This window comes from Catharus ustulatus, chromosome 20 (assembly GCF_009819885.2).
Source record: "Catharus ustulatus isolate bCatUst1 chromosome 20, bCatUst1.pri.v2, whole genome shotgun sequence".
In the NCBI taxonomy this organism is placed as follows: Eukaryota; Metazoa; Chordata; class Aves; order Passeriformes; family Turdidae; genus Catharus; species Catharus ustulatus.
In genome coordinates, this window is record NC_046240.1 from 2,006,062 (window position 1) to 2,031,916 (window position 25,855).

Sequence of the window (25,855 nt, forward strand, 5' to 3'; positions counted from 1 at the left end):
CTGTATATGGCAAAAAATGAACATGAATTGGTGAGCAGGCGGGAGAGTAGATCCCTTCCTTCCAAATATAGGGAAGGGGCTGAACCAGGGGAACTAAGCTGAGCCCATAAAAGCTGTCAGGGAGAAAGCCCTTGCTGGTGGCTCCTGATGTCTTGGCCATGCTCATAGCCGTGCTGTGACTGACCTGAAGAGGGACACAGGGCTCCTACCCCAGGTGCTGTTCCCTATGCTTGGAGCCTCGCAAGGCTATAGCACTGTGGTGGGAATTCTGCTGTAGATTCCCTGCTGGGCCATTCCTTGGGCAGGGAAGGAGTGGTCTCTGGTGAACTTTGCTGGCCCTCAAAAGGCACAGTTACTTGCTGGGAGAGATGTTGGGCCTTTGGAGAGGCTGCAGCTTAGCTGAAGTCTGACCTTTGACTCTTTGTCTTTCAGAGATACGAGATGCCAGCCAGTTCCTTCCTGCTTTCTGTTGACTGATTGTTAAGGTGAGGATTTGAGGCATGAAAACTAACAGCTTGCCCAGGCTGGCATGAGCACAGGCTGGCTTGTCCTGTGCTCCCCTTGGGCAAGTCCCTGTTTTTCCCCCTCTATGAGCTCATTTAACAAGCCACAGCACATTTCCATTCCTGCCCACTGTGGCTGATCACCAGAGGACTAGGACAGGTTCCATGTTAATAGAGAGTAGGGGAAGTAATAAATTAAAAACCAGAAGAAAAATAATCTTCAGGGCTTCACTTTTTCTAAGGACTAAAAGAATCCTTCAGATCTGACCATGTTCCTGGGGAGCCTTCCCCTTCCTTTGGACATGGATCTCCTTTCCTTGGGGCCATGAAGGACGGTAACTCTTCTTCACTGCCCTTGTACCTTCCAGCTTGGAAAAGCAAACAACTCCCTCAAGATCTCGCTGCACACACCTGCGAGCTGGGAGGGCTGAGCTTGGAGCAGCCAGCTGGGGGTGAATGTTCAGCTCCACTCTGCCCTAAGCACTGCACAGGGGACCAGCCCAGCAGGGTCTGTCTTTCAGAACCATGAACAGAGACGCTGGCATGGAGATTTTTGGTGAGGCTGCACCATACCTGCGCAAATCCGAGAAGGAGAGAACAGAAGCCCAGAACCAGCCATTCGATGCCAAGACCTACTGCTTTGTGGCTGACCCCGAGGTGGAGTACACCAGGGGGAGAATTAAAGCTGCACAGGATGGGAAGATAACTGTTGAGACAGAGGATGGCAGAGTAAGTGCATTCATTCTGGCCCTTCTCCCAACCCTGCTCAGGGACCCAGGGCATCTGCTGGGGACAAACTGAGAAAGCACCAGGCTAGCTCAGGCAGGAAATCTGCCCTGCCCTCCCCTGTCCTCTGACTGGGACCAGCACAGTCTCCACAGCAAAGTATAGCTCTGGATGGTGGGATAAAAGAATTCATTGGATAATTATTCTTGGTTTGGCTCTAAAAATCAGGCAATGCTCTAAACCAGGTTGGATCATAGCCTTGCCAGTCTTAACTTAGTTTTTAACACTTTCTCAGCTAATGCTGTGATATCCACTCATAAATTCCTTCCTTTACTAGTAGCTGAGCAGACAGATGCCTTGCAAGTCACCTTTGCATATGATATTGTTGGTGTCACTGGCTGCAAATTTTCAGAGGATCATCCAAGGTGTTAATCTTCCAAAACGCTGAAATGTCTTAGCAGCTTGTGTCCCGATACCTTTTGTAAGAATAACTGCAGCAATTCAAAGAACAACCACAACCAACATCTTGGCAGTAGGTGCTACAAGGCTTTTAGAAAGCAGTGGCTGAGCGAAGCTGCTGCCAGCTGTGAACATCTGCCGCCCTCACAATATATCCATGGGCTCTGGCTGTGTGACAGGATGGTCCCCCATGGTGTGAGCCCAGCTGACTGTGCTGCTTGGTAGAGACAGAGCCTTTCTTTAATTGGGAATGGCCACAGGCAGAAGTGGAACAAGTGTGTCCCAAGGATGGATTTGCTGTTGATAAGTCTTGTGCTGTTTGTGGCTGGCCAGCAGATGTGCCCCAGGCTCCTACAGCCATGAGTAGCAGAGATCTAAAGTTCATAAGCAGTGATAATGTGTTGAAAGGTCTGGTCCAGCACAAATCATGTCCATGTGATCATAGCAATTCCAGTAAATTTACATCCTGTCAATGTACCAGTGTTGTAGAGTTCCTGGCTGGCTGCAGTGTTTGCTCTGAAATAGCCATTTCTTGCTTAGCACAGTTAAACAAGAACAAAACTATGAATCAGTGCAGTCTTAGAGATGTTATTGCTTCTCTGTGGTTGTGGAAGGACTGTCAAGAGTTGCTGGACCAAGGTTTGCTCTTTCTTTCTGAATTATAGACAGTTGCTGTCAAACCTGATGATGTGTATGCCATGAACCCACCTAAGTTTGACAGAGTTGAGGATGTGGCCATGCTGACCCACCTGCATGAACCTGCTGTCCTCTACAACCTCAAGGACCGCTACAGCTCCTGGATGATCTATGTAAGTTCCTTCTTCTGGCAAAGGAGGAAATACAGGAGCTGGACTTCAGTGACACCTCTGTTTTTGTCCTGCAGACCTACTCGGGTCTCTTCTGCGTCACTGTCAACCCCTACAAGTGGCTGCCGGTGTACAACCCCGAGGTGGTGTTGGCCTACCGAGGCAAGAAGCGCCAGGAGGCCCCTCCACACATCTTCTCCATCTCTGACAACGCCTATCAGTTCATGCTGACTGGTAAGCTTTTCTATTTTAACAGGACTTGGAGTAAAAAAATGTGTCAGGGCCTTCTGCCAAGCACCATTCCTTATTGCCATGGCTCAATCACCTTTGCCATCTCTCGCAGAATGCTTGGTCTATGTAATATTGCAGTTTATCAGCTTGGTTTTTGTAATCAACCCTAACTGATGCAAAACCAGCTCCAGACAGTTTTCCCCATCTCCTGAAATGTCTTCTTCATTTTTGGAGCACAGTGACGTTGTGCTGCACGTTATCTGCTCTAAGTACTAAGCTAAGCAGCCTTACAGGGACCTCTGCAAAGGGCAGTAGACTTGGACAGGACATGCTGTCTGGGAAGTCCCTGGCAGCACACCTGCATGTAGAAACAGCAGATAGATCCAGAAAAGAGCTGGTAGAAATATTGTCACCAAAACACATGAATAAAGTCCTGTCTCATATTTAATAGTATTAAAGGTAAAGAATGGAAAAGACAGAAGCAAAAACAAGCACAGGATGGGCAAAGGACAAGGAGAAAAGACAAAAAGTGGCATATAGGGAGGGGAAGAGATGTGGAGAGTAGACCATGCACCTTTTCAGTTTGGCCTGCAGAGATTTTGTTTCATTCCTCCTGATGGACAGCAGGTCACAGTTACCTGAGAGCCAGCACTTTCCCTACGGCTTCTCTGACTGCAGGTGTTTTTCCCTTTGACAGATCGTGAAAACCAGTCTATCCTGATCACGTAAGTGCATCTGCCACTTTGGACTTTGTTTCTGACAAGATGTGGGCAGATTGTTCTTCACTCTGAGCTTTCTTTCTGCAGTGGAGAATCTGGCGCTGGGAAGACGGTGAACACCAAGCGCGTCATCCAGTACTACGCGACAATCGCCGCCAGCGGGGACCCAGCCACCACGAAGGAGTCCCAGGTGAAGGTGTGAGGAGAAAGGGCTTGATGAAGGGCAGCTCAGGATGTTATCCCTTGTGGCTGTGGACAGCACTGGTGACACACATTTACTTCAAAATACCTCAAAATTACCACAACAAATATAAGCCATCAGAGCTGCCACTGACACTGCCAAGGTGTAGCTTTACCTGGACTGAAACCAGGTCTGCAGGATAGGTGCCCAGGAAAAATCAGAGTCTCCAGTTTCTTGACATGGATTAATCTGTCCCTGTGACTGAGACCTGAGAGCTCTAACTGTGGGAAAAATTCTGAATAAGAGAAAAATGAGCTATTTGTTGTTTACCCCCAGTGCTGGTTCTTGGCACTGGAGTCAAGAAGGTGCTGCAGTAGCACTGTAGAGCTGCAATGAGATGCACATGGCTGCACATGTAATCATGCCATAGAGGAATTTCATCCAACCACATAGCTCATGGTGTTTTTCAACAATTATTCAATTATTCCTGCAGAGTATGCTCAAGGATCAAATCCTCAGTGCCAACCCACTGCTGGAGGCCTTTGGGAATGCCAAGACTGTCAGAAATGACAACTCGTCACGCTTTGTGAGTCATCCTGTGTCTGTCCCTCTGCCTTTCTGTGTTTCTAATGCTCTTTGCCTGCTTGTTAGCTGTGACTGTGGGCCCCTTGGCTTGGAAAAATGTTCTTGCTGACCAATTTCTTGTTTTTTTTATGAAATGCTGATGTGTTAGCAGCTGTTTCATGCTCACATTGCTGCAGCAAGGTGCTCCCCTTTATCTACCTTTATATATCAAAGCTAATCAGACTGTTTTGGTGATGCTCTCACTAGGACTGAAGAGATAAAAACACTTTGAGATTGCTGCACTGACCACCACCTTTTGTCTGCTTGCCAGGGTAAATTCATTCGTATCCATTTTGGAACCTCTGGAAAACTGGCCTCCGGTGACATTGAGACCTGTGAGTAACTGAGGGGGCTGACAGCCTTGCTAGAACATAAAGAACATGAAAAATTTTTAAAATGTGCATACATGTTACAGACTTGCTGGAAAAGTCAAGAGTCACTTTCCAACTGAAAGCTGAGAGAAGCTACCATATCTTCTACCAGATCCTCTCCAATAAGAAGCCTGAACTGCTTGGTAAGGACAGCCACCACCTGGTGACATTGAGTAAAGTCAGTGTGGGAAGCATTTCCATGTGCCAGCTCAGTGACAGCTACCAGGGCACAATGCCTGTGTCACATGCCCCCAGGTGCCCCTTTGTGAGTGCCTCAGGCTGTGCAGAGCAGGGATCATGGGCTGATTTACATCCTCAGCATTGCAAAGTGGGCCCTGCCCAGGCTCCCCCAGCTGTACTTGTGTCTCTGCATTACAGGGTCACACTAGGGCTTTACTCCATCTCCACTGGTCCTCCCTGGGTGGGTTCTAACACAAACTGTGTGCAGGTGAGGTGAGGTGGCCAATATTCTCTGCCTCACACCTTGCTGTTCTCCATGATGTGGAAATTCCAACTTAGATGGGCCAGATCCTGTGAATAATATTCAGTAGAAAGGTAAGCAATTCTGGGTGCAGGATGGGCAGGTACCCTGATCTACAAACCATTTTTCTGAGCTTTTCATCACATGAACAAAGGTTATTTCCTGTTTCCAGTGCAGCCCATCTGACCTTTTCCCCCTTCCCACTGCCACAGCACTCCCTACCAATGGACCCACATCTGACCCTTTTGCCACACACCCAGCTACTCTACTCCTCCTCAGTCCACGCTGCCCATCCTTCCTAGCTACCCACAACATTTGCCAAGGTGGAGCTCCTGCTCCCATCCTCTCACTCTGTGTGTGTATCATGTATGAGGACAAGTACAAATGAGCCTTATCTAAAAGCCTCTTTCTTAAAAGCTGTTTCTGTGCATGGCCTGTGTTCTGTGTCTGCTAGTGCTGAGTGCCAGGCTCTCAGTTCACAACACACTAAACTAGAAGCCAGGAGAAGGCAGATAAAATGCTTTATTGTATATTTCTGGTCTCTTAATAGAAAACCAAGAGTTTGGGATGCAAAAGGAAGGAGAATTTGTGAAACCTTGTGAGCCATTGTTCCATCTTCCTTGGCAGGCTCTGGCTCTGACTCCTGTGTTTGCCTTTCAGAGATGCTCCTTGTGACAGCCAACCCCTGTGACTACCCCTTCATCAGCCAAGGGCAGATCTCTGTGGCCAGCATCGATGATCAGGAGGAGCTTGTTGCCACAGATGTGAGTACAGTTAGCAAGGAGAGACAGTCTCACTTTTCCTCTCACCGCTGTTAACATCAGCTGATCTCTCTGGTGTGCAGGTGGCCATTGACACTTTGGGCTTCAGCCCCGATGAGAGAATGGGGATTTACAAGCTGACAGGGGCAATCCTGCACTATGGGAACATGAAGTTCAAGCAGAAACCACGTGAGGAGCAGGCAGAGCCTGATGGCACAGAAGGTAATACCTTCATGGCTGGGAGAGAACTCTTTCCAACTGTTTCCATGTCATTTTTTCACTAGAAATGGAGGGAGTCTTCCAAGAGAGATGCAGTTGTTCCTTGATAAGTACAAAAAGTAGGTTTGATTTTCAACTTGCCTCCTCAAGTAGCAGCCCTTTCTGCATCCAGTTTATTCCTGATGACTCTGCTGTAGGACCCTATGCCTGGGACACATCACTGTAGTGTTCTCCAGTTTCTGGTTACACACACGCGTTTTTTCTGCCTGGGTGACATTGTGGAGAAGTGGCTTGATAGGAAAAACTCTGTGTTGTCCCATCAACAGTGCACTCATGAGTTTCACCAGATCTTCTGGTGCTGCTGTAGCCACTCTGTCATGTGGACCACTCCTACAAGGCTGTTCAGAAAAGTAAATGAGAATGTTAGTCAAGATTTGTGGATGGGGTAAAGCCAATCAAATTGCAAGTTTCAGAGTGAGCTCTGGCTGGTTCCCATGCCCTGTGTGTGTCCAAGCTAAAAAGAAGTATTTCAAGTTATTATTTTGTTTTCCAGAGGCTGACAAAGCAGCATATCTGATGGGCCTGAACTCAGCAGACTTGCTGAAAGCTTTGTGCTATCCCCGGGTAAAAGTGGGGAATGAATATGTCTTGAAGGGCCAAACAGTGGATCAGGTGAGTGCCGAGGAGCAGCAGGGACTGTCCTCTCCCTGAGGAAAAGGAGTGAATGCAGGTCACAGCTGAGAATGGTTGGGGCCACTAAGGCCTGTTAATGCAGTGTATGTGGGCATGGTGAGGGCTGTTTTGTTCTGGGGTGCACCTGCAGTGCCCTGACACAGCTGTGTGACCCTGTCCCTGCAGGTGCAGCAGGCAGTGAGCGCCATTGCTAAGTCTGTCTATGAGAAACTCTTCCTGTGGATGGTGATGCGCATCAACCAGCAGCTGGACACGAAGCTGCCAAGACAGCACTTCATTGGGGTTTTAGACATTGCTGGCTTTGAGATTTTTGAGGTTTGAAGTGCTCTCAGACTTCTGCCTGTCTCTAAATGCTTTTTTTTCCATTTTGTTTGTCTTCTCAGACCTTTCCTCCTCCTCGCCCCAGTGCAGCCCTCAATAGAGGGGCAAATCTGTCTGAAGCTGCTTCTGCCTTTGTAGATCCATCACCCACTTTGTAAGAGAAGGGGCATGGCAGAAGCATAGCCATGAAGCTGCTGTCTCTCTGCCCAAAGAATCTGTATTTAGGGACATTAGGGCCACCCAAACCATGGCCAATGCAGGCTGCAGCAGCCATGTGCTGCACTGCACAACTTTTTTGTAAGCTTGGATACCCGGGGTACATTCTTTACCCTGTTATCAAACCCTTTTGAGACAGTCTGGCTGACCTTGACATGACATCTCTTTGAAAAAATTTGATCAGAGGCAGTTTAACTCTACTAACACACTTACTCAAATATTAGTTTAACAGCTTTGAGCAGCTGTGCATCAACTTCACCAATGAGAAACTGCAACAGTTCTTCAACCACCACATGTTCGTGCTGGAGCAGGAGGAGTACAAGAAGGAAGGGATTGAATGGGAGTTCATTGACTTTGGCATGGACCTGGCTGCCTGCATTGAGCTCATTGAGAAGGTGAGTTTCTTAAGCATCTTGTGCAATCACACAAATTGGATCTCTAAAGGGTTCTTGAGAGTGTTTGCACTGAGTGCCTTCAATACTATCTGGGAAGCTTTCAGATCTCTTCACCACCTCTGTTTCTTTAAATATTACCCTTGTGATTAATTAATTATCCACTGACTGGGAATGTATCCCGTCTTCTAATAAGACACTGATTTTATCCTTCCTTCCTTCCTCCCTTCCTGTCCTGTATTTGTGTATTGGTTCTCTCTCAGGTTTTTTCTCAGTTAAATTCAAATTCCAGAAAGTTTCATGTCTGGTTGCTTTTTTGTTCCTTTTGAGTAAGAAGTCACTACTGTATTCTGAGAAGTTACTGCACAGTTTTTGCCTGACTTCTTTTGTTTTGCACACATTGTCTGGGTAGTTGTATTAAAAAAACCCTGTATATTAAAATCTTATGAGTTCTTTTAAGGATCTTTCCAGCTGTTCACAAAAAATCTTGCTTACCTGCTCCTCCCAGGCTAATTCTCTATAAAATACCTCCAGTACTTCAATTTTAGCCATGTCTTTCACTCTGTATTATTACAGCTTGAATTCATCTTATTTGCAAATGCCATTTTTTTATTCAGCCCATGGGCATCTTCTCCATCCTGGAAGAGGAGTGCATGTTCCCCAAGGCAACTGACACCTCTTTCAAGAACAAGCTCTATGACCAGCACTTGGGCAAGTGCAGCAGCTTCCAGAAGCCCAAGCCTGGCAAAGGCAAGGCTGAGGCCCACTTCTCCCTGGTGCACTATGCTGGCACAGTGGACTACAACATCACTGGTTGGCTGGAGAAGAACAAGGACCCTCTGAATGAAACTGTTGTGGGGCTATATCAGAAATCATCCATGAAAATTTTATGCCATCTTTATGCCAATTTTGCTCCCATAGATGAAGGTAAGCTCAGAAGATTATGCTTCCAGTTTGAGATTTCCTACTGTACTTCTCACCTGACACAGATCAGTGCTGAGTCAGTGCTGTGTGTTGGATGCACAATGTCAAAGGGATCTGCAGCAGGTCCTCACTGGACTGTCATCTCATTTTCCAGCTGAAGGTGGTGGGAAGAAGAAAGGAACCAAGAAGAAGGGCTCTTCCTTCCAAACTGTCTCTGTACTCTTTCGGGTGAGTGTGTTCTCTGGCAGAGACTTTCACACCTATGACAGCCACATTTTTATTTTAAGACAAGAGGCAAGTTTTTCAGTAGCAACCATTTACTTTGCTGATGCCTACACAGGATTGTAGAATATTTACTAGAAGAGTAAGGAGAAAGTTCTGAATTTTTTCTTTTCAGCAGAATCAAATCACTTTGAGAACTGAGATGCTATAGACATTAGGAATTGTCTCTGTGTTGCAGGAAAATCTAAATAAGCTGATGTCTAACTTACGAACAACTCATCCTCACTTTGTACGTTGCATCATTCCCAATGAAACAAAGACCCCAGGTAATTAATAAAATGTAGAATAGAAAGGGACAGAAAGAGCAATGCTAGAACAATCAGTATGTCCCCATGCTTTGTCACAGGCCTGATGGATCACAAGCTTGTTCTGCACCAGCTGAGATGTAATGGTGTTCTGGAAGGCATTCGGATCTGCAGGAAAGGATTTCCTAACAAGATACCCTATGGGGATTTCAAACAAAGGTCAGTAATAACATTATTGAATTTTTATTTGAGTTTTTATTTCATTTGAAAGAAGATTCTTGCTAAATACAGTTGAAGGGAAAAGACTATTTTAATATTAACATGCATGGAAAGCAAAATACATATCTAATAATATGATCTGTGTGGGCAGTGCCCACCCAGCTGCCTTCCTTAATACTGTATGCCAAAACCTATTTTTAATTCATTCCTGTAATCTGAATGTTTGGATATGTGCTTTAATTCTCAAATTAGGCACAAACATGTTTCAGCAAAAATACAGAGGGTGGTCTATGCACATCCTGTGTTTAACTGCTATCTAGTAGAGCTTTGAAGAGTGTGGTTTAAATAACTCTGACTAGAATGGTTTTACAAAGAGGAAATTATGTTAAATCCAATACTACTTCTTGATGAAATGCTAGGTTTGACTGACAAATAGATCTGCAGTAACAAAAGGGACTCCAGCAGGAAATCCAAGTTAGTTCCTCATGGCCCTCTCATTTTGTCGTGGGTTAATATTTCTACATGCTAACATTTCTACAGCATTAGTAGATTAATTTATAGATAAAGTCCCATAACCAAAAATCTTATCTTGGGAACTGCTGCAAATAAAACATTTATAAAGGCTTGCTAAATTCAGGGCAACCCAGCTTGTTGTTGGGGTCATCTGCTTGTTGTGTTAGAGCAAAGCCAAATGTAGGGTGAGATCTCTAAGAACAAAGCAGTCAGAACTCTGTGCAGGGTGTGCTAGAGAGCAGGACACTGAGAAGGGCTGAAATGGTGTTTTGGGCACTAATTGAAGGCATTGGCCCATTAGTGTGGGAGGGCAGATTTGTGTATCAATGCTGAAAATAGGTGTGGAATAATCTCTCAGTGTAGGATTAGGAAGTCCATTGCTGGATAGAAAGTGTAATTCTGGGTTACATGGTTCAGTAGGAATGTGAGAAGCTGGATATGGTTCAGAAAAGCAGTTCCCCTACTCTTAAAATCCATCCATTTTTTGAATTTACAGCTAACCCCTAGAGTAGTGATAGTGACTGTGACACAGACGAGCAGAGTGTCTCAGGTCCAGAGAACAGACTGTCCATGCCTTCAGTCTCAGTGAGGACTGTAACACATCCTTGGAATCCACTGCTATGTGCTGCTTTTCTTACTACTTTGCTGTTTGAGGCTGGAGGTGTGAGTCAGACTCAGCCTTCCTCTGTATCTCCAAACTGACAGCTGTTCTTGTGGCATCCTGTGCACTAAAATGCTACCGATGGGTAAGCTTTTTTCTTTATTTTATCAGATACCACCTTCTGAATGCCAGTGTCATTCCAAAAGGAAAGTTTGTTGATAGCAGGAAGGCGTGTGAAAAATTGCTGTCTTCCATTGAGATAGATCATACTCAGTACAAATTTGGACACACTAAGGTAAGTGTTTAATTTTGCCGTACGATAAGAAAACATTCATTGCATTGAAATGTAAACCCAGCAATGAGTGTCTGTTCTTTGGCTGCAGGTGTTCTTCAAGACAGGCTTGCTGGGTGTCCTGGAAGAGATGAGAGATGACTGTTTAGGACAGCTGATCACACGGACCCAGGCTTTGTGCAGGGGATACCTCCGGAGACTTGAGTTGAAAATAATGTTTGACCACAGGTGTGTGTCCTCTGCCAGGTCTGGTTGCTCAAAGATGGGCTTTATTCACAGTACTGATGGATCACTTTGGTTTCAGGGAGTCCATCCTCTGCATCCAGTACAACATCCGTGCTTTCATGAAGGTCAAGCAGTGGCCCTGGATGAAGCTGTACTTCAAGTTAAAACCCCTCTTAAAAAGTGTGGGAACTGAGAAAGAACTGGCCATGATGAAGGAAGAGTTTGAGAGAACAAAAGAAGAACTGGCTAAATCAGAGGACACGAGGAACAGACTGGAAGAAAAAATGGTGGCTCTGGTGCAGGAGAAAAAGGACCTACAGCTGCAAGTACAAACTGTATGTAATTTAAATAATTTTTTGGCTCTTCAGATTGTATCAGTTTTTTCTGAGTGTTCAGGAAAGGGCTGAAAGGAAATTCTGTTATTTCATGTACCAGCCACTTAATAAGCAGGTGATTTCTGCAAGTGTCAGTGCCAGTGTGTGATAATGAAACACATTTCTGTTCTCTATAAAAAGGAAAATGAAAATTTGGCTGATGCTGAAGAAAGATGTGACCAGCTGATCAAACTAAAATTCCAGCTGGAAGCAAGAATAAAGGAGGTAATGGAAAAGCTGGGAGATGATGAGGAGATGAATGCTGATCTGTCAGCCAGAAAGAGGAAACTGGAGGATGAATACTCTGAGCTGAAGAAAGATATGGATGAACTTGAGTTAACATTGGTCAAGGCTGAAAAGGAAAAGCATGCTACTGAAAACAAGGTGATGTTTATTTCTGCAGTGTTTAATAACAGTTACTCTTGTTAGGCAATATATGGGCTATAAAGATACAGTAAACTTGAATGCTTACATCCTGCTATGTAAGGAGATCTGTGGGCCTGTTATTGAACCTGGGCACTTCTGTTGTGCAGGAAAACCAACCCATAAGCATGCAAAAACGCATTAAAATTAAAGTTTGGCATTGCTTTGTGACTTCTAAAGGGTTGATATGTAACAGAGAGATTGTAGAGTGTGACCATACAATGGTAAAAGCCTCTTTGGGAGTCTAACAGCAAGTTCATTGTGTTCATTGCCTATGTGAGGGCCAAAATTATTAGTGACCTTTCAGTATTTTGCCTTACAATAGGTCAAAAATCTGACTGAAGTAGTGACAGGTTTGGATGAGACTGTTGCAAAGCTAGTCAAGGAGAAGAAGACCCTGCAAGAAGCCCAGCAACAGGCACTGGATGACCTGCAAATAGAGGAGGACAAAGTTAACATCCTCACCAAAGCCAGGATCAAGCTGGAGCAGCAAGTGAACCACGTGAGCATGTTCAACACAAGGAGAAGGAACAGATTCTTTAGTTGTTCCATCAGTCATGTTTATATATGTTTATGTTGCAGGTTGAAGGATCTTTGGAACTTGAAAGAAAAGCACGTGTGGACCTTGAACGAGCAAAGAGAAAGCTTGAGGGAGACTTGAAACTTGCACAGGAAACCATAGTAGATCTGGAGAATGACAAACAACATTTAGATGAAAAATTAAGGAAGTATGAGAAAAAATAGTGAAAAAATTTATTATTTGACTTTAACTGGACATATATTCTTTTAATAAAAAGAGCATCTCTTTGACAGGAAAGACTTCGATTATAATCAAATGCAAAATAAAATTGTGGAGCAGCGAAATTCAGGTGCTCATTTGCAGAAGAAGATCAGAGAAATGCAGGCAAGAGACTTTATGCACCTAATTCATCATTACTGTTTGCTTGTTTTAAACTGAAGTACCATGAATAATGCTTGCCCACAGTTTGGCTCTGTTAGACACAGAGGAAACCTCTAGTAACTTCTCACAGCAGTCACCCTTGTATCCCCCCACTACCAAATCTGGCCATTCAAACCCAATGCAACAAGAGAGCTGTGATCTAAATCCAGAATGAGGTGATCCATAGGTCCTTTCCTGTCAGTTAGTCTTTACCTACAATGCCAAAACAGTGAAATTCAAAGGAAGTTTGTTTTGCTTACAGTCTCCAAAACAAAGTTCTTGGTGTTCTACTGTGACAAATACGCAGTAACCTAAGCACTGAATGACTTGTTCCCTATTTAATTCCTGATGTACTATTCCCTCCTGTTCCCCAGGCCCGTGCTGCAGAGCTGGAAGAGGAGACCATGAGTGAGAAAGCGACACGAGCAAAAGCAGAGAAGCGTTGTGCTGAGCTGGCTCGGGAGCTGGAGGAAATCCGTGGGAGCCTTGAAGAGGCTGGAGGAGCCACCACTGCTCAAGCAGAGCTCACCAAGAAGCGTGAGGCAGAATTCCAGAAGATGCGCCGTGACCTGGAAGAGGCCACGCTGCAGCACGAAGCCACGGCTGCTGCCCTGCGCAAGAAGCACGCGGACAGCACAGCTGAGCTGGGGGAGCAGATCGACAACCTGCAACGTGTGAAGCAGAAGCTGGAGAAGGAGAAGAGCGAGCTAAAGATGGAGATTGATGACTTGGCCAGTCGTACAGAGACCATTACCAAGTCCAAGGTGTTCCTTTATAACTTAAATACTCAAATTACCAATATTTCTATATGATGGGAACTTTGCAAACTCACACTTTCCACTTTCTTATTCTCTTTCAGGCTATTCTGGAAAAAAGGTGCCGCACCCTGGAAGATGAGATGAGTGAGATGAAAGCCAAACTTGAGGACCACCAGAGGAATGTGAATGAGATGGTGATGCAAAAAGCGCAGCTCCAGACAGAGTCTGGTAAGGAAGGCACAAAGATGTGCTGAAAGGATATTTTTTTCTCTTCAGTAGCAAACAGATTCTCTCATGTGTACCATTCCCTGACCAGTTTGTTGTAAGGTCACTGAGCATGGTGCTCAAGGGGAATCTTAGAACAAAACTGAAAATTTGAGAAAAAATGTAAAGTGTCTCAGGAAAAAAATCTGGAAAAGACAATATTGGAAGGCTACAAGAACTACTGAGCGTTTTGGAGATGATGCATAAGCTATAGGCACCTTTACAAGAAAGGGGAGAGCTGTACTTCAGCCCCCAGGACAGAGGGTGACATGGAATAAATGTTTTCCAGTTACTGTAAATCTTATGAAATGAAACTTTCAGGTTTATCTCTTGCATTACAAGGCCAATTATGCAAAACTGCTACAGCATTTTGTGTCAGTTCAGCCAGTGTGACAGCATAAAATCCTACTGCTTCAAAATGAAAATTGGGCTTTAAAAGAAACAAGCAAATTTTTGAAAGCATTCTTCTTCAGGAAAAAAATAGCATCTAGTGGATGACAACTGTAATAAGGGATACAATTAGAATTAGGGAATCAGGTAAATTTAGATAAAGAAAGAACAACAACAAAAGCATTTTGAAGGATTGAAATATATTTTTCAATGGTAGATATATGTACATAATGGGAGCAACTGATAAGGTAAGCAGTGCTGTGTGATTCCACTTACTTATTATTATTATTATAGGTGAGTGTTTTCAGGATGCTTTATCTGGACAGTGTTGAGAGCTTTCCCTCTCTTGTCACAGGTGAACTATGCCGTCAACTCAAAGAGAAAGAAACCGTAAGGTTGCAGCTGTCCAGAAGCCAGCAGGCACTTACACAGCAGATGGAAGAACTCAAGGGACATCTGGAGGAAGAGATCAAGGTAGTGTGAACTACTGAGCACCTGATAAGGCTTCAAAATTTATCAGGTCCTCAGTTTCATTTTGGGAGATTTTAAGTATTGCCTATAGTCCAACACAGTAAAATTAGTCCGGGGAAGGACATGTAAGCACTGTGTGCAGTAAGTTCAGTAAGGATGATTCTGGCATGCTGAAAGTTGCTGTATTCTTTCATGTTTTTAAATTTTAAAGCCATGGTCTATGTGATTTCTTTAGCTTCTGTAGACAAGTTACAGCATATGCCAAGGTGAAAGCACCACTTTCGGTCTTTTCTAGTGATAGAATTGGTGACAGGTAAAAGCAGCTTCCTGAACACTTACAAAACTTCAGCCTTTTGTCTTCTGTCCACGCTGCAGTGATGATATTTCAGATGACACATGTTACTGGTCACAGTAACAGAAATGCCTGATATTGTGGGTAATTTTTAGGCCAAGAATGCCCTGGCCCACGCCCTGCAGTCCGCTCGCCACGACTGTGACTTACTCAGGGAACAATATGAGGAGGAGCAGGAGGCCAAGGGGGAGCTGCAGCGAGCCCTGTCCAAGGCCAACAGCGAAGTGGCCCAGTGGAGAACCAAATACGAGACAGACGTGATTCGGCGCACGGAGGAGCTCGAGGAGGCCAAGTACAGAATAGATGACCCGACATGTCCAGATTTATATTGGGCAGAACATAGACCCACTTTTAGTAGCCTAACCTAAATTTTTTTTTTGGGGTTTGCATATAGTATTAATTAAAATGACACATGTAACCTAATGATTTTTTAAATTGTATTCTTGTTTTATTTGTGTGCTTAAGGAAAAAGCTCTCTCAGCGTCTCCAGGAAGCCGGGCAGCAGGCAGACATGCTGAATTCCAAGTGTGCCTCCTTGGAGAAGATGAAGTTTAAGCTGCAGGGGGAAGTGGAGGATCTGACACTGGACATAGAGAGAGCAAACACATCAGCAGCTGCCCTGGACAGGAAGCAACAGAATTTTGATAAGGTGCTAAATGAGCACAGTATCTTTCAAATGTAGCTTTTCAGAAAACCAAATTAACACTCTGTACTTCAGTCAATGCTGAAGTCAAGGTGAATCTAGGGTCACTAAGGCATGACAATAGGAATTTGTCCTGGTTTCAGAGACTGCATTATTTATCTAGTACAACATGTAGTCACAGATAAAATAACATTCCCAGTACCAGCAGGAAATGAAACATAATAGCCTCTCCTATGAGGAAAGGCTGAGAGAATTGGGATTGTTCAGACTAGAGAAGAGAAGCATCAGGGTGACTTAATTGTGGCCTTCCAGTGCCTGAAGGGAGCTACAAGAAAGATGGAGAGAAACTGTTTACAAGGGCCTGGAGAGACAGGACAAGGGGAAATGGCTTCACACTGACAGGAAGTAGGTTTGGATTGGATATGAGGATGAAATTCTCCCCTGTGAGGGTGGGCAGACCCTGGCACAGGCTGCCCAGAGAAGCTGTGGCTGCCCCACCTCTGGAATTGTCCAAGGCCGGATTGGACAGGGCTTGGAACAGCCTGGGGTAGTGGAAGGTGTCCCTGCCCATAGCAGAGGATTTGGAACTAGGTGATTTTTGATGTCTCTTCCAACCTAAAGCATTCTGTGATTCTATGATGTCTTCCAGGTCATGGCAGAGTGGAAGGGGAAGTATGAGGAGAGCCAGCTGGAGCGGGAAGCTCTCTCTAAAGAAACAGGCTCGCTGAACACAGAGCTTTTCAAAGTGAAAAATGCCTATGAGGAAACCTCAGATCAGCTTGAAACAATCAAACGGGAGAACTCTGCTCTCCAGCGTATGTGTTTGGCTCTGGTTTCCCATCAGCTTTCACAGACCCACCACAGCAAGGTGTGCTCATGAGCACACTCATGGCTGCAGGAGGGCACCAAGTGACAGCACTGTCCTTCCTGTGCCCTCCATCTCAATGCAGAATATCAGTGTCTTACCAAAAGCTGTCAAGCATGTTTGTAAAGTGATTAAACTAATAAAGCAAATGTCCTGGGCCTCTCATGTGCTGCAGACCTTGAGGTGCCATTCCCAGGCAAAGGTAGCGACTGGGAGACTGAGCACCTCTTGAAAGTGAGTTTTACAGATGCACTGAACACAAGGACTACACAGGTAGTTTCAGACCCTGATGCCATATCTGTAGATGTAAAACATTCAGGGCTCTTCTAGGCTCTCTGCAAGGAGGGCTGTGAAACCACACCAATGCCCACTTGGCCTGCATGAGTTGGTTGTGTCTGGTTTTATCTGTACATACTTACAGACGTGTACCATGCATATTTATGTGTGCAGAAGGGATGCTGACTGCAGCAACAAAGCCTGGAGTTCAGCTCCTCTGGTTGATGCCATTTTTCTCTCACAGAGGAAGCAGCTGATCTCACAGAGCAAATTACTGCAAATGGCAAAATGATCAGAGACCTTGAGAAAGGGAAAAAGCAAACTGAAATAGAAAAAAATGATCTGCGATTAGCTCTGGAGGAGGCAGAGGTGAGTTAGTTTAAATATTACTGTAAAAAGTAAAGAGCATGCTGAGCCGCTTTCTGCTCCCTTTTCTAGCAGTAGCTGTGTGCAAGGTTGATTGCCACAAACTTTAGGAAGTTCTGTGAAGTCATTGAGTACCACCTCAGTAATCATGTTCTCTGAAATGTTACCTTCATCTTGGTTTTTTCCCCTTTTTCTTTTGAAGGCAGCTCTTGAGCATGAAGAAATCAAAATCCTTGGTGTCAACCAAGAGCTGACTCAGATAAAGTCAGAAATCAGCAGAAAGATTGCTGACAAGGATGAGGAGATCAACCAGCTAAAAAAGAACCATGAAAGGATTGTGGAGACAATGCAGGGTGTTTTGGATGCTGAGATCAGGAGCAGGACTGAAGCCCTGAGGCTGAAGAAGAAGATGGAGGGAGACCTGAATGAAATGGAGATCCAGCTGAGCCGTGCCAACCACCAGGCTGCAGAGGCACAGAAACACCTGCACAGCATCCAGGGAGCTCTCAAGGTCTTGCTTTACCTTCTGGTTGATTTATTTTTTAAGCACAGTATATGAGAAATTTATTAGGAAAAAACTGACTCTTCAAATACAGGATACCCAGCTGCACTTGGATGATGCTGTCAGAGCCCAGGATGACCTGAAGGAGCAGGTGGCCATGGTGGAGCGCAGAGCAAACCTGCTGCAGGCTGAAATTGAGGAGCTCCGGGCAGCCCTGGAGCAGACAGAGCGGTCAAGGAAACTGGCTGAGCAGGAGCTTCTGGATGCTGCTGAACGTGCACAGCTCCTCCACACACAGGTAGTTTGCTTTGCTAAGACTGATGTGTTTTGGAGTCCAGAGATTGATGAAGGAAGAATGAATAGTAGTTGATGGTCTCTGTGTGTAAGAGACTAAAGACAGACACTCAAAGCCTCTCTCTTTCTCCTTTATAGAACACCAGCCTTTTTAATACAAAGAAGAAGCTTGAAACTGATATGGCACAACTCCAAGCAGAGATAGAGGATGTTACTAATGAAGCTAAAAGTGCTGAAGAAAGAGCTAAGAAGGCAATGACAGATGTGAGGATGTTACTGTGTTTTTCACTTTGAATTTTCAAGGCTTCCAGTGGCATTGCTGCTAGGAGTTAATGGAAATACTCTTGTCACACGCTGGACAAGGAGCCAGTCTGTGGGCCTGGTTAAAAGGCTTTGTGCCAGAGGAGGGTTAGAGCAACAGGGAACATGTCCTGCTGACAGACGGAGCTGTTGCCCTCATAAAGAATTAAATTCACATATAGTCAGTTGAAAACAAAATAACTTTCTTCAGTGCTGCATGAAAACACAGTCTGCAAAGAAATCCTGCAGTATTGAAACCAGTAAAGCGGCTAAGTTATCTGAATAGTTATCTTTGCAAAATCCTATTTAACAACAATAAATTTCCATTCAAAATTGGTGCTAAATCCTCCCATGCAAGATCTGTAAAGCTCAGCCAGGCAATAGGACTGGTGTGTCATGGAACTCAATCTGCTAATGATTTTTGATGCAGAGGAGCAAACCAAAATCTTAGATACATTATGTGGAATTAAAATAGAAAGAAAAATTTTTGACTTGCTCATTAAATGGAATAAAAATCAAATACAATTTCAGAATCATTAGGATTGGAAGGGACCTCTGGAGATCATCTACTCCAACCCCTCTGTTCAGGAAGGGTCACTTGCTGCAGGTGACACAGGAACATGTCCAGGCAGGTTTGGAATGTCTCCAGAGAGGGAGCCTCCATGCCCCCAACCCATGCTCTGCCACCCTCCATGGAAGAATCTCTTCCTCATGTTGAGATGTTCTTGTGTTTTAATGATTTCTATTCTGTTTGAATAAAAGAGAAAGAAAACATTACAATAAATTATACATACATATACATATATATTTATCTAAAGCTTCTAGTGCTTTCTAATTTTTCAACTTAGACCTTTTCAGATATTTTGCTGCCAAAGCAATTTGTTGAATTCTACATCAATTGTAATTGTAATTATATAATTATAACATTAACTATAATGTCACTCAGTATTTCAGCAAAGTGCTTAATTGTATTGTGTAGGAGTCCAATGTTTGAGAGCAAAATAAATCTTAGTGTTAAATAAGATAGATTATTTTAACCTATTTTGTGCCTTTGTGGCAGGAGGTTGTGGCAGTAGCAGGGCAAGCACTGAAGCACAGCACTCAGCACACCCCAGGTGTGTTGAGCACAGAAGTCTTTCAGCTGTGCCATGTTCTGTTTCCAGACTCTGCTGTTGCTCTGGCTGTTTTCCCCCTGGCACCCAGCTGTTAGTGAGGTCATAGTGGGACCGTGCAGTGAGACAGAACATTTACCCTTTCTGTCATTCCAGCTCTGTGCACAGTAAGGCAGACTTTTCCCACCCTTTCCCCTACTATTTCCTGTCATGTTTTTGCTATTATCATGTCATGGGGAAAAAAAAAACACAAACAAAATAGGGAGTGGGGCAGCAGGAATGGTCAGCAGTCAATCCTTTGCTGGTGCACAGTGTGTGCTGTTCTTTCACGTTGTTTCAGTTTCTTGTGTCATCTCCCTTCCAAGGCAGCAAGGATGGCAGAAGAGCTGAAGAAGGAGCAGGACACCAGTGCCCACCTGGAGAGGATGAAGAAGAACCTGGACCAGACAGTGAAGGGCCTGCAGCACCGTCTGGAAGAGGCTGAGCAGCTGGCCCTGAAGGGAGGGAAGAAGCAGATCCAGAAGCTGGAGGCCAAGGTGGGTACCAGCACTCTCTGTGTCTCCAAGTCCTGTGTGGGGGCTTAAGCCAATTGTTGATTAATTCACCAGATCCGAGAATTAGAAGCTGAACTGGAAGAAAAACATAAACAATCCTCAGAGGCTATGAAAAACATCTGCAAATATGAACAGCGTTACAAAGAGCTCACTTTTCAGGTGGGTAAAAAGAGAAAATAATTCTGATATTTTGCCTCCCAAGGATGTAAAATTGTATATTCTTTTTCCACAGTATGAAGAACAAAAGAAGAATATGATAAGGTTACAAGATCTGGCAGATGAACTGCAGATGAAAATCAAATCCTACAAAAGACAATCTGAGGAAGCTGTGAGTCATAAAATGAAGCAAATACTTACTTACCTGTTCATAGGACTGTTGAAAAGTTGCCTCTGTGCCCCTGCATGTTGCCAGATGGTTTTAAATTTTTGTTTTGTAATTTCAGAGTGAACAAGCCAATACTGATCTCTCCAAACTGAAAAATGCACTGCACAGGATAGGCGAGGCCCTGGAAAGGGCAGATATTGCTGAGAGCCAAGTAACTAAACTCAGAGCTAAGGCCCAAGAAAGCCCTGCTACAAAGGTAAGGCTTTACTGCAGATGTGCTGTTTGCTCAAAATGAGTCTAGCAGCAGATTTGTGCCTTGCCAGTGGTACAGGCATCATTTGGAAAGGACAGCTCTGGACGGAAGGGGCTTTTAAAGACAGGCTGAGTGGATTCAGGTTGTCTAGCCTGAAGAAGAGAAGGCTCTGAGCAGACTTTATTCTGCCCCCCTTAAATGGATTGTATAAGAAAGACAGCGAAAGAGTCCTTACAAGGACTTTTAGTGACAGGGCAAGGGGTGATGGCTTTAAACTGAAACAGGGTATGTTTATGTTGACCATAAGGAAGAAATATGTATGATGACAATAGTGAAACACTGGCACAGTTCCCCAGAGAAGTTGTGGATCCCCATCATTGGAAATATTGAGGCTCTGGTTGGATGGGATCTGAGCAACTTTGTCTAGTGAAAGATGTCCCTGCTCATGGCAGGGGTTTTGCATTAGATTACCTTTGAAGGTCCCTACCAGCTCACACCATTCTGTGAGCTGGGATTCTGTGACTCTGTTGTTTCTGGCTCTGGTGCTGAGCTTGAGTCTCCTGGCCAGTTTCAGCACATTTGTTTCAGGTTTAAGGAGTTGCCTCATAAAGTCAAAGTAATGAGAGTCAACCTAACTGTGAACATTTCTAGAACAGCACTTCTCTGAAGCTCAGGAAGAACTAGCATTCTGATTGAGAAAAGAACAGAAGCTCTGTGTCCTTAGCTGAACTTCCTGGGGAGTTGTCTATCTCCAGCCCAAGAGTGGTACAAGATCTAGAGCTGCCTTTCCTAGTGTGGTCTGAGCAGGTGTAATGCCTTTTGGCTGCACTAGACTAGCTTAGTTTGTGGTTGAAAGTAAAATACTCTCAGTCCATGTTTTGGAAGAGTAAGTAGTGCCTACAGCATGTACCCAGGAAATGAAGAACTTTGGCTTCAGGCTGCCTTCTGCAGAATCCTCTTTCTCATAAAGCATTTTTGCACTAAAAGACACCCTATGGAGAATCTGCTTTCCCCTGAAGGATCTGGCCTGGGACTCAACAGACAGTGTTGGTTCTTCCAGAAGCTGATCTGCAGCTTTCAGTGAGTCACAGAATCACACACAGTCACAAAACCAGGTTGGAGAGGACCTTTGAGATCTTTGAGTCCAGCCTGTGACCCAACACCACCTTGTCAACTAAAGCATGGCCTGAGTGCCCCATCCAGGCTTTGTCAAACACCTCCAGGGATGGTGACTCCCCCACCTCCCTGGGCAGCCTATCCCAATGCCCAGCCATCCTTTCTGTGAAGAAATTCTTCCTGATGTCACCTGAAGCTCCCCTGGCACAGCTCAGGGCTGTGTCCTCCTGTCCTGTCACTGTTCCCTGGGAGCAGAGCTCACCCCCCCGGCTGCACCCTCCAGTCAGGGACTTGTAGGGAATGATGAGGTCTGTCCTGGGCCTCCTCTTCTCCAAGATAAACATGCCCAGCTCCCTCAGCTGCTCCTCACAGCACTGGTGTTCCAGACCCCTCACCCCTTCTCTGGGCACACTGCAGCACCTGCACATCGCTCCTGAACCGAGGGGCCCAGGGCTGGACACAGCGCTCACGGTGCGGCCTCACCCGTGCTGAGCACAGCGGAGGAATCACTGCCCTGGTCCTGACACACTATTCCTGATCCAGGCCAGGTGCCATTGACCTTCTTGGCCACATGGGCACACTGCTGGCTCATGTTCAGTCAGCTGTCAACCAGCATCTGCAGGTCCCTTTCTGCCTGGCTGCTGTCCATCCACTCCGTCCCCAGCCCTTAGTCCCCCTGTAGTGGCTGTTGTGGCCAACACTGACACTTGGTCTCCTTGAACCTCTTATTGTTTGATCTGGCCCATCAGTTCAGCCTGCCCAGGCCCCTCTGCAGAGCCCTCCTACCCTCACCCTAACCCGTACATCAGTAAAAGTTTGACTCAATGCCTGCCAGGCTATCTTGCCAACACCCCAGGGGATGCACTAGGATGATTGACTCCAGGTTCCTGAGCAAAGTCTCCTGACATGAAATAACCTTATAGAGGGAATGCTCAATATCTAATTGATTTGGAAACCCAGACAGAGGCAAGATTTCAGGTGTCTTCTATTGGATATCCCCAGGTGAATGCTGGTTGAACAGACTTTCTGCAATATCCTGTGGGTTTAGATCCTGCTTTGAGGTGCCTGATACTCCCTTGCACCTAGGAGCTATTAGAAAATCCCAGAAAATCCCACTTAGTGTGAGAGAATTCACGTATCTGCTTTGCAGATTTTTTTTTTTTTTGCGCGTGTTTTATCATGTGTTTGCTTTGGGTTGTTTTCTGTGTGCTAGAGAAGAAATGGAATTTTCTGAAAGCAGGTAACAGAATGTTGGTAAAAACTTGAAACTTTCTTCTCACAAGACTGGGGCCTCGTTGTAAGGGGGGAAGGGAGATAAGAAGTTCAGAGATTGTAAAACACTCCAGGCCAGTAATGCAAGGCTTAGACCTTGCTGCTTTTTGCCCCTCTTAAGATGGAATAAGCTTAGCAGGGCATGAGCCCTCATTTTGCCAGTGGAATAATGGAATTAATCTTTTCTTCATGCTTCAGCTGTGGATGGAGGCCATCCTGGTGTTACCAGCATAAATTCAATTCGCACAGTGGTTTTAAGGGTTCCAGACATCCCTGCATTGGCTCAGGCTCCACTTGCACATCCTAGCTGGATGGAGCACTGAGATGGATTATTTTAGGGATCAGAAGACTCATCTTGGCATGTGTAGACTAAACAAAGCCTCTCCTTTCTAGGCGGTGTTGAAAACTGAAAAATGAGCTTCCTCTGGGATAACTACAACTTCCACAAAGTCTCTCTCCAGCTATGGAAGTAATTTTTCTTTTGTTTATCAACACAAACATTTTCTGTTGCTGCTGCTGTGCCAGTGTCAATAAAATAGATACCTGCAAATTCAGATGCTCCAAATGTGAAATTTTGTTACTAAATTAAGTCAAAACTGAGGGTTTGAGTCTCACTACTTCTGTGACCAGTTTGACCAATTTTTATCCTGAATTTAAAACCTAGAGGTTTGACAGGCCTTTTGCTTTCCCAGGGGCTGAATTCTGTTTCAGCCCCTGTGGCCTGGAAGCAGCACATTCTCAGGAGACCAGCTGCACCTTGTTCTCCGCAGCTCATGACAGTGCTGTGCTTCAGGGTGCAATCCAAAGTCCTGCTGTGCTCCTAGGCCATGTCACTGACCCTAGCCCAATGTCCAATGCCTGGTTACTCAGTGCAATACTCTCCTTCAGGAGCCTGCAGAAAAACAGTCGTAACTGTTTAGGAGTAGCTGTGCAAAATCTGCTAGGCAAGTCTGGGAACCCTTACCAGCCTGTCATTATTCATTCCAGAGCATCCAGGCATCAACATGGCAATTATTATGTAATCCTCCCAGCCCTCTTGCCTGCTTTTGGTACAAAGTTTGCTGTTTGCTCTTGCCTCAGCTACACAGTTCCTGGTTCTTTGAGACTCAAAGTGCAGGGGCAGAGCACAGCAGCTCCAGAAGCCCCTGCAAGGCTCTGCATGGATGTGACTTTAGCAGGACAATCCCCACCTTCACTGCACTTTTCTGCTGGCAGTTTCCATTTCACAAAGTGGAATTCACTTTTGGTTTGTGCTGGCTGTGACTCACGACAGGGTTGGCTGAATGGCAGTGCCAAAGCCTGTCTTTCCCACCCAGCACCTGGAGTCCCCGGGCTGACTCTATCCAGGACTGTGGTGCTTGTGTTGGTATAACACACCATGCATGTAGGTCTGGCTGGTTTGGAAGGGAGGATCCTGAGAGCATGAGGGCAGGTTTGGGCTCAGGGCCTGCTGGTAGCAATGGAGCTCTCTGGAAAGCCTGCACTGCCAATTGCATACAGTAAGAAATAAAACAGGTAGAAAGAAATGCACGTCCATGGGGCACAAATCCTTGCAGCTTGAGTTTCTGCAAAGAAGCTTGGCCTGTGCTGAGCCATGATGGTCCAGGGCAGCACAAGGTGAGCACTGCAGTGCTGGGGATCCTCAGAGAGGCACACAGCCCTGTCCAACACCCCAGTCACAGAGCCTGCCACAGCACAGACCACTGGTTAAGTCACCACCAGGCAAGGCGATGTAGGAGGTGACAGTGGGCTGGATGGTCAGGACAGATGGAGAGATCTCTAAAGCCAGGTATTGGAACTTGTGGTTTATTGTAAAAGGGCGTGGGTGGAAGGGCCTTGCCTGGAGCTGCCAGCTGCAGCTTGGAGCAGGGCAGTAAGAGAGTAAGAGAAAGAGATAGGAGGGTGGTAAGAGAAAAAGCTAAGAAAAAGAGTTCAGAGAGCAAGGTTCCCATTACAATACAATAAATCTTCTTCTGTGTTGAATATTCTAATTTTCACAAGCCAATCTAATACAAGATACAAATCCTATAGCATTTACCTACAGCCTATAAGAATCATTACATTACCATACTGTGTTACACTTTAAACCTTAAAAACTACTCTTTGGACCCCTTCTGCCAAGCTAGCAGAGTCTTCTCTGACCTTTGGACCTGCTGCAAGCAGAGGGAATTGTTCAATCAAGAGGGGATAACTTTCAGCCAGCCATTCTATTGTTTTCTAGTTATTTAGTAACTAAGGTTTGGTATCTCAAAGATGGCTTTCATTTCAATCTCGCTTATAGTTTCCATATTCTCAAAATCTTTTGCCAGGCAATCATATTTATAGGGTTTTCCTGTTTCATCCTCCCCAACAAGGTGATCCACAGGAGCCTGAACCACAGCATATGGCACCAAATGGGGGGTAAAGACTGACTTTATCACCAGCCTGACTTTGAAGTGAGCAGCCAAGCATGGACTTGTGTGCACAGTGCCCACACCCATTGTAATGTGTTCTGACAGACTCAGGGGATGCCCAACAAACACAGAGGTGCTGGCAAATCCAGACTTAGGAGGATGACTTATTAGGCTGCTGGAAAAATAATTTGACCATACATGAGGAGATGGGGCTCTTGTCTGCTTGATGGAGTCTGTCTGCAGCAGTGCTGGATGTGCATGGGAATGCCCTACAAGACTGTGACTGTGCCAGCTGGCCTCCCTCCAGGAGCCAGCATGAGACTGACCCCCAAGAGTGTGGGACTGCATTTAGTGGCAGCACTTTATAAGCTACCCAATACACACACAGTCCCCTGACCACTTGTTCCTGCCTGCTAACACTGCTGCTGTGTATTAGTCCAGCTGAATATGGAGTCACAAGGGAGACCAGCTTGGCTGGTTGGTCCAGCCAGAAAACTCTTCTGGGAAAGTGGTGATCTTTTTTCTGACAGTTTAATCTGCAACTTTTCACAAAGTAAGGTAAATTAAACAGATATAAATGAGACATTAAAAAGTGGAATGGAAGAAAT

General features: G+C 45.2%; 1 protein-coding gene across 6 annotated transcripts in view; it reads left to right on the forward strand.

Annotated features, from left to right (window-relative positions):
* The window catches only part of LOC117005181 (myosin-3-like), a 29,418-nt gene extending 6,010 nt beyond the window's left edge, over positions 1-23,408 (forward strand). Inside the window, exons 3-42 of one of the 6 annotated variants that reach the window (XM_042779871.1) lie at positions 433-485; positions 1,025-1,232; positions 2,354-2,497; positions 2,572-2,728; positions 3,423-3,450; positions 3,532-3,640; positions 4,119-4,211; positions 4,521-4,584; positions 4,665-4,763; positions 5,762-5,865; positions 5,946-6,084; positions 6,635-6,753; positions 6,940-7,089; positions 7,536-7,706; positions 8,321-8,630; positions 8,782-8,855; positions 9,088-9,175; positions 9,256-9,373; positions 10,659-10,782; positions 10,871-11,007; positions 11,084-11,339; positions 11,520-11,762; positions 12,127-12,303; positions 12,384-12,529; positions 12,615-12,705; positions 13,116-13,505; positions 13,601-13,727; positions 14,509-14,627; positions 15,072-15,268; positions 15,442-15,625; positions 16,269-16,434; positions 17,005-17,129; positions 17,329-17,637; positions 17,723-17,926; positions 18,061-18,186; positions 19,700-19,870; positions 19,943-20,047; positions 20,121-20,216; positions 20,332-20,469; positions 23,248-23,408. In XM_042779871.1, coding sequence (XP_042635805.1) covers positions 1,029-1,232; positions 2,354-2,497; positions 2,572-2,728; positions 3,423-3,450; positions 3,532-3,640; positions 4,119-4,211; positions 4,521-4,584; positions 4,665-4,763; positions 5,762-5,865; positions 5,946-6,084; positions 6,635-6,753; positions 6,940-7,089; positions 7,536-7,706; positions 8,321-8,630; positions 8,782-8,855; positions 9,088-9,175; positions 9,256-9,373; positions 10,659-10,782; positions 10,871-11,007; positions 11,084-11,339; positions 11,520-11,762; positions 12,127-12,303; positions 12,384-12,529; positions 12,615-12,705; positions 13,116-13,505; positions 13,601-13,727; positions 14,509-14,627; positions 15,072-15,268; positions 15,442-15,625; positions 16,269-16,434; positions 17,005-17,129; positions 17,329-17,637; positions 17,723-17,926; positions 18,061-18,186; positions 19,700-19,870; positions 19,943-20,047; positions 20,121-20,216; positions 20,332-20,469; positions 23,248-23,271 — 5,826 coding nt within the window. In that variant the 5' untranslated portion in view covers positions 433-485; positions 1,025-1,028 and the 3' untranslated portion in view covers positions 23,272-23,408. Of the gene's footprint in view, positions 1-432; positions 486-871; positions 1,233-2,353; positions 2,498-2,571; positions 2,729-3,422; positions 3,451-3,531; positions 3,641-4,118; positions 4,212-4,520; positions 4,585-4,664; positions 4,764-5,761; positions 5,866-5,945; positions 6,085-6,634; positions 6,754-6,939; positions 7,090-7,535; positions 7,707-8,320; positions 8,631-8,781; positions 8,856-9,087; positions 9,176-9,255; positions 9,374-10,658; positions 10,783-10,870; positions 11,008-11,083; positions 11,340-11,519; positions 11,763-12,126; positions 12,304-12,383; positions 12,530-12,614; positions 12,706-13,115; positions 13,506-13,600; positions 13,728-14,508; positions 14,628-15,071; positions 15,269-15,441; positions 15,626-16,268; positions 16,435-17,004; positions 17,130-17,328; positions 17,638-17,722; positions 17,927-18,060; positions 18,187-19,699; positions 19,871-19,942; positions 20,048-20,120; positions 20,217-20,331; positions 21,730-23,247 lie in introns of those variants that run through there. The other 5 variants (XM_042779870.1, XM_033076585.1, XM_033076587.1 and 2 more) reach the window with 5 other exon arrangements.
* Positions 23,409-25,855: the final 2,447 nt, after the last annotated feature.